This window comes from Oratosquilla oratoria, chromosome 32, assembly GCF_046742065.1.
Source record: "Oratosquilla oratoria isolate Oo_2021 chromosome 32, ASM4674206v1, whole genome shotgun sequence".
In the NCBI taxonomy this organism is placed as follows: domain Eukaryota; kingdom Metazoa; phylum Arthropoda; class Malacostraca; order Stomatopoda; family Squillidae; genus Oratosquilla; species Oratosquilla oratoria.
The window spans coordinates 12,374,627-12,382,771 of NC_134808.1; the positions used below are offsets into that span (position 1 = coordinate 12,374,627).

An 8,145-nucleotide genomic window follows, 5' to 3' on the forward strand; every position below is an offset into this window, starting at 1 on the left:
ACAGTGGTAGAACAGGCCGGTCTCGTCAACGTTTCAGATCGTCCTCAGCAACCAATTTTGCAAACCTATGACAGAAAGGAGGAAAGAAAAGTTAAATATATATATATATATATATATATATATATATATAAATGCACTATGCATCCGTGTATGCGAGAAATAAATTGAGATATGAGATGCGAATCTTTACCATGTAGGCACAGGTTAATTAACGTACCTGTCTATAAACTCCTCTGCAAAAGGTGAATCAGCAGATTTTGCTTCCCCAAACACATCAAGATGACGTATTCTATGGCGATTCTTTTAAGTCATCCATCTGAGAACTGGCACGATTCTCCAATTGACATCTTTTCAGCAAAATCTTTGGCTTTTTCTTGCAGCGTTGGGCCTAATATAGCTACACCTTCAGACTTTTTAAGACAAAACCACTCGTATAACACTTTGTCCAGCATTTCCACACGTTTATGTTGTAGCGTGTGGCGATTTTCTCCAGCTTCAGGCATGTCACTCAACTTCACAAACTCTCTTAGTTTTTTGGATTGGGCCTTGATATCGTAAATGGTAGATGACCCAATGCAGTATTCTTCCTTTAGTATTTTTCTATTTTCGCCTTTCTTCAATCTTCTACATATATCCACCTTCTGCTTAAGTGAAAGCACCACACTTTCCTCTTCTCAACTTTGGGTATGATAAATTAGAGTTGGCTAACATGTGCACGGAGGTGGCTAACATGTGGCGGGAGAAGTGAATGGGACTGAGAAGCCCTGGTGGCGGCGAGAGCAACTACAACCACACGCAGGGATTTTAAACACACGCGGGATTTTTTTTTTTTTTTTTTTTTTTTTTTTAAATACGTCTATATCACAATTTTTCGATTTTTGTGAAAAATATGCCGGTTATTTGAAGTGTCGGATACAAGAAGGCTGGATACCAGGGCTTTTACTGTATATATATATATATATATATATATATATATATATATATCAGAACAATATAAAATAGGAACAAAGAAAGTAAAGAAAGTGGGATCTGAAAAGGACCTGGGAGTAATTATCACAAATGATATGTCCCCTGATAAACAGATAAACAAAATTGTCAGAGAATCTTACAACGTGCTAAGATCAATAATGGTGGCTTTTACCAATTAAGATGAAGAAATGGTTAAAAAAAATTCTAGTCACACTAATAAGGTCTAGACTGGAGTATGCTGGAACACTATGGTCACCTAGTACCAAAAAGAATATAAGGAAAATAGAAAGAATCCAGAGCAACCATGGAAATGGCTCCAGCAATTTCAAACCTGTCATACAAGGAGAAACTGTCTAAATAATAATTACAGACTTTGGAACAAAGAAGAGAAATATGTGACCTACTAACCATCTACAGAATCATGGAAGGCATGGAAGCCCTTGATAGAGAGGACTTACTTGATTGGGATAAGAGAAATACAAAGGGACATGATAAGAAACTCAAAAAGGATAGTTATAGAAAGAAAAAAAACAGTTTTCCACACAGAGTGGTGGATATCTGGAATAAACTAGACAAAACAATAGTGTGCGCAAAAACTGTACACAAATTTAAGAGCAAACTAAACACTGCGAGATACAAAGATGGGGCACCACGAGCATAACCCCTCCCATAAGATAGAATTAGGTAAATACACACACACAAATGACTTGTCCCCTGATAAACAAATAAACAAAATTGTCAGAGGAATCCTACAGCTTGCTAAGATCAATAAAGGTGGCTTTTACCTATTTAGACAAAGAAATGGTTAGAAAAATATTAGTCACAATAATAAGGTCTAGACAGGAGTATGCTGTGACACTATGGTCACCCAGTACCAAAAAGAATGTAAAGAAAATTGAAAGTATCCAGAGAGCAACCATGAAAATGGCCCCAGCACCTGCAAACCTGTCATATGAGGAGAGACTGGCTAAATTGAAATTACCAACTTTGGAACAAAGGAGAGAAAGATGACCTACTGACCATCTACAGAATCATGAAAGGCACAGAAGTCCTTGATGGAGAAGACATAAATTGGGACAAGAGAAACACAAGAGGACTTAAAAAATAAACTCAAAAAGGATAGTTATAAAAGAGACCTGAAAAAAATGTTTTCCACACAGAGTGGTAGACATCTGGAACATACTGGACAAAACAATAGTGTGTGCAAAAACCATGCACAAATTTAAGAGCAGACTAGACAATGCAAGATAATGGGACACCTCTTTACCTTCTTATTTCCTCATTCCCCCAGTTTTCCTCCACTCAATTTTCCTTCTACCAAAAAATTACCTGTCACTCCCTAGCTCTTTCCCCTGAAAACATGAATATCCAGATACCACTACATAGTCCATGCCCTTTCACCCTTCTGTCCATCATCCTTCCCCATGTATACATATGCTTGGCTCCCTTCTTAAATACTTCATTTGCTATCATCAACTTCCTTTCTAAACAGATCTCGAACTTCATCTTTGCACTGAGATTTTTATGTGACACCCCAAACTTCCCCACTACTCTTCTCTTGGCCCATCCCCTACTCTAGCATTGAGATCCCCACCAACATCACTGCATAGATATTCTTCCCAAAACTCTCTAAACACTCTTTTAAAAATGTCCAAAAAAAAGCCTTTAACTCTTCACTTTTCTCACTACTAGGTCCATGTACACTCATCCCCCATCTCAGTTTCACCTTCACCCACACTAACTGGGAAGACACTTCCCTCCAGTCTCTCCCTCCCTCATCCCCATCTTCCTCCTGACACTCCCCACCACACTCCCAAACTCAAAATCACTCCTTCCTTTCAACTTGGTTTAAATTAATGATAACATATCCATCTTCCTTCTCACAAACTGCCAGTCTCTTTCCTTTCATTCTCATCTGTACCACAACCACACACATTTGATGACCCAAGTTTGTTAAAGTTCTCCCAGGCCCTCTTATGCCTCGACTTCTCATAGGATGAGCATACAAAAAAATCACTCCCAAGAGAAGCAAGAACACTTTAGCATGCCTGCATTCAGATCACCATCCAGCACAAAGACAATGCCAAAACAGAAAAGGCCTAGCCATAAAAACAAACTGGCCTATGTGCCCCCAAAACCAGATTCTTGGAGAGAGATTACTCTAAAATGTTAGAAGATACAAGGCTTTCATTAAATGGGGTACTGAAAGGTGGAGGAAACAGGGTATTTATGGGAGATTTAAACTTCAAAGAAATCTGTTAGGAGGAGATGATAGTGAAAGGTGGAGAGGAATTATGGGGAAATGTATTACTTGACACAAAGGGTAAAGGAAAAACACCAGATATAGAAATAATGAAGAACTGTCGAGACTAGATTTATTCTTTATGTCAGGACCTGAAAATGTGGATGAAATTGAATACAAGACACCAATTGGGAAGGATGACCACATATTACTTGAGCTAGAACTAAAGGAGGAAACATATATGGAAAGAAATGAGAAATACAGAGAAGAGAAACTGGTATATAGTAAAAGGACTTTGTGAAACTTAGGGAAAAATTTCAAGAAGAGAGTTGGGAAAATTCTACAATGAAGAGACATGAGTGGAAGAAAAATGGAAGATTCTGATTGAAATCTACAATGAAGTGGTGGATAAATATTTACAAAGACAAAAACAGGTAAAAGTGTAGGCAAAATATATAAGGTGCTCACTTAAAGAAGGAAAAATACTAGAAGACTGGAAAAGGGCCAACATCATACCAATATATAAAGGAGGAAACAAGGAAGACCCAACAAATTATAGACTTGTTTCCCTTACAAGTACTTTAGCCAAAATATGTGAAAAAGTTATAAAAAAAAAAAATGATGGATAAAACATCTGGAGAACAACATACTAAACCCGAGACATTTTGGATTCAGACAGGGAAGATCATGTGTCACAAATCTGATCAAGACTATTAGATGTAATACTGAAAAGGGATGGATTTGCTGATTGTGCTTTCCTAGACCTATAAAAAGCTTTTGATAAAGTGCCACATAGAAAACTATTAGGAAAATTGAAAACTATAGGAGGGGTACAAGGTAAACTATTGTAATGGATAGAGGATTTCTTGCATGGAAGAAAAAAAGAGTGGTGCTCAGAGATAAGAGTTCTGCTTGGGAAGAGGTGATTAGTGGAGTTCCACAGGGATCAGTACTGGTTCCAATAATGTTTGCTATTTCTGTGAATGACATGGATGAGGGTGTGGAATATTACATGAGCGTCTTTGCTGATGATGCAGAGTTGTTGAGAAAAGTGAGTATTGAAATAGTCTGTGAGTCAATGCAGAGAGATCTGAGCAGGGTTTGGAAATGGAGTCAGAAGTGGTAAGTGGACTTCAACGTTTAGAAATGTTGAATAGTGGAATTTGGAAAAAAAAAAAAAAAAAAAAGGGATATCAGGACAATATGAAATTGGTACAAAGGAAGTAAAGGAAGTGGGATTTGAAAAAGACCTGGGAGTAATCATCACAGAAGTGTCCCCTGATAAACAGAGAAACAAAATTGTCAGAGAAACCTACAACTTGCTCAGATGAATAAAGGTGGCATTTACTTATTTGGATGAAGAAATGGTAAAGAAAATACTAGTCACACTGATAAGGCCAAGGCTTGAGTATGAAGCAACACTGTGGTCACCCAGTACCAAAAACAATATAAGTAATATTGAAAGAATTCCAAGAGCAACTACGAAGATGGCCCACATACTTTCAGAACTGCCATACAAAGAGAGATTGTCAAAACTAGAGTTACCGACCCTGGAGCAAAGAAGAGAAAAAGGAGATTTGTTGACCATCTATAGAATCATAAGAGGTATGGAATTCCTTGATAGAGAAGACTTAAATTGGGATATGAGAAATGCAAGAGAACATGAAAAGAAGCTCAAAAAGGACGGTTATAGAAGAAACATGAAAAAGAATACTTTTCCCATAGAGTGGTGAACGTATGTAACAAACTGGGCAAAATGATAGTGTTTGCAAAAACCATACATGAATTTAAGAACAATTTAGACACTGTAAGACACGGAGATGGGACACCACAAGTGTTGTAGCTCCCCTTCCTGTAAGATACAACTAGGTAAATACAAAGTATAGACTTCATCTTACAGTCCCCCCTAGCAATGCCCTATCTCTCTAGACAGTGAAAGGCTTCTTAGCCCTCATAAGAGAGGTAGCCAGCCAAGGCATGCACTTGTTACACTTCCATACTCATATCATACTTACCAACCCCAGACAATAACATAATATTTCTTCCTTCTGGGCCAATCTGGTGGCTGTTGCCAGTTACCTAGGAGTTGTGAGTTGCCTGCAAAAGATACCTGGGCAGTTGGTTGATTGATTGACAATTATTCTCATCTGTTGTCTTAAAGTGAGTCTATTTCTTCATCCCACAGAAAGAGAATAAAAATCTACTCTCTTGTAATTATCTTTTTCCTTTTTTTCAGGCGCTTGCTGGGTTTGATTACCAAAAAAGATGTATTGAGACATATCAAGCAGTTAGAGAGTGAGGACCCAGAATCAGTACTCTTTAACTGATGTGCAGTTTCATGGAAAAGTAGGACAGAAGTGCCCTCAACTTCAGTAGATGGTACTACAATGTGTGGTAGTCAGCCATGCTGTATGGGCTGCAGTGCAAGCGTATGTGTTATGTCTGCTGTGCAGTATTTAGGAGAGAAAGGTGAACCAAATGTCAAGAGTATCCTTTCCTAGCAGCATTGCAACAATGGCAAGATTTTTTTGCATCACATTGTAATGTACTGTAAGGTTATTTTATGTATTAAGTATTACATTTTTCTTCTGGCTCTGTGATTCCTGCAGGTACCATCTTTAAGTTGAGCCAAATTTCTTTCATTGTACAGAAATAGTAAACATCATAGTAGGGATACAAGCCTTAAGGGAATAAGGAGTAAGAAGCTTATCTTTACAGGTGTATGTTTTACAGATGCTCATTTATTTGAATGATTGTATGGAGTGACTTTCAGCAGTACCATTCTTACAGGCATTTGTGTACACTCTCAAATGGTCTCTTTCATAGAAATGTTTTAGAATTCAAGTTGTAGCCAGATATGTTTTGATGTTATGATTTGATTATTCATAATATGTCATAGAATGGAACATGTATACTGCACTTATCTTTCTTTTTTTAAATAAAGTATCCAAAAGCTGATCATCATGAGAGTACTTCTTCATCTTTTATTATCCATAGTAGGATAATTATATAGTATTTTTCAGATATTTTACAATTAAAACAGAATAGTATAGAATTAATGACAAAATTGCATTTTTTATAATTAATTACAAAAACCCATAGTTGACATTGACCTCTATGCTCCACAAGATTCTTATCTAGCATACAAATTTCAAGTAGATTTGAGGAAAAGTGTTATGTGATTCTTTTTGTGGATTAGCATACTCTGAATTTGGTGAATTGATCAATCTATCTGTTACCCCAAGTTCTCCATCAGTTCTCCATCCTCTCCCAGATGGCAGATTCTTGAAGGCAGGATACAGTAGCTCATGAATTTGGTGCAGAATTTCAGAAGTCACTGGAAGTTTAGAGGAAAATTATTGTGCTGTGCTAAGAATGGGATATTTTCTCTCCCTCTCTATCTCTCTCTTTCCTCTATCTCTCCTCTTTTGCTCTCTCTCTCTTTCCTCTTTCTCTCTCCTCTGTTTTTGCTCTCTTTCCTCTCTCTCTCCAGAAATCAGTTCATGCATTGAACCTGAAATTGTTTTAAGTGGAAGGGCTCAATGAACTCGAGAAAATATGCCCACATTCTTCAGTAGTAAAAGGAAACTGTTTGGTAAATGTAATGTAAGAAGCTTTGGATATTCATATGGGAGTTGGAACTCACTAGAAATGTGAAGGTAAGGATAGAACTAAAATAGATTGCTACTGTATATGCTGGCATTAGATGACCCCAAAAAATAAGGCTTATACTAATATAGATGGAATAATCTCAGGAATGAACGAATTAAACGATTATCTAATCTTAGAAGAACCAGACATAATGGGAATTGTAGGAACCAAATTAAAGTACACCCTAACACCCTACACTGTGGGACAAGGTGTATACAACTGTTGGACAAAGAATAGAAAGAACAAACAGGGCGGAGGAGTTTTAATTTTGACCAAGAAAGATTTAAATGTAACAAAAATAACTGAAGGAAAAAATAATGTAGAATCAATTATGGTACAAGTCGAAGGTAAACAAATTAAGAAAAGAAAATTTGCAGTGGTATATGTACCTCCTAAAACACAAGCCTGGACAGAAAGGGATCATTCCAAGTTACTAGAAGATACAAAAGATGAATTAATTGAAATATTGAAAGGTGGAGGAAATACAGTAATTATGGGTGACTTTAATTCAAAAGAAATATGTTGGGAAGAAATGACAGTGAAGGGGGGAGAGAAACACTGGGGCATTGTACTCCTTGACTTGACCATTGAATACACAATGACCCACTGGATTAGAGAAAATACTAGATACAGAGGAAATGAAGAACCCTCAAAATTAGACTTAATACTTACGACAGAACCTGAGATTATCAAAGAAATTGATTACAAAACTCCGATAGGAAAAAGTGACCACATACTAATAGAAATGGAATTGAAAGAACAAATGGATCAAAGCAAAAATGATAAACATAGAATAGCAAGACCTATGTATAACAAAACAAACTTTGAGAAACTTAAAACATTCTTTTGCAATGCAAACTGGGAAAAATTCCAAAATGAAGGTAAAGGGATAAAAAAAAAATGGAACATACTAAAAGAAATTTATAATGAAGGAGTGAACAAATATGTACCACAACAAAAAATAGAAAAAACATACATAAAGAGCTGGTACAACAAAAGATGTAGTGAAGCAAAGGACAGAAGAGACAAAGCTTGGAAAAAATGGAAAAGAGATAAGAAACCAAGCAAATGGGAAACGTACATCAAACTAAGAAACGAATATGTAAAAATACGCAGAGATGAAAAGAGAAATTATGAAAAAAAGATAATAGACCAATGTAAGGAAGAACCCAAACTATTTTACAAGTATGTAAATGGAAAACTGAAAAACAAACAAGAAATAGAAAAACTGTGCCAAGATGAAAAGGAATATACAGAACTGGAAATGGCTGAAATTATGAACA

General features: G+C 36.5%; 1 protein-coding gene across 6 annotated transcripts in view; it reads left to right on the forward strand.

Moving 5' to 3' along the window:
• Positions 1–6,169, forward strand: part of ClC-c (chloride channel protein 3) — a 350,410-nt gene extending 344,241 nt beyond the window's left edge. For all 6 annotated transcript variants that reach the window (XM_076213815.1, XM_076213817.1, XM_076213820.1 and 3 more), the window contains one exon: positions 5,448–6,169. In XM_076213815.1, coding sequence (XP_076069930.1) covers positions 5,448–5,538 — 91 coding nt within the window. In that variant the 3' untranslated portion in view covers positions 5,539–6,169. The remainder of the gene's footprint in view (positions 1–5,447) is intronic.
• The last annotated feature ends 1,976 nt before the right edge of the window (positions 6,170–8,145 follow it).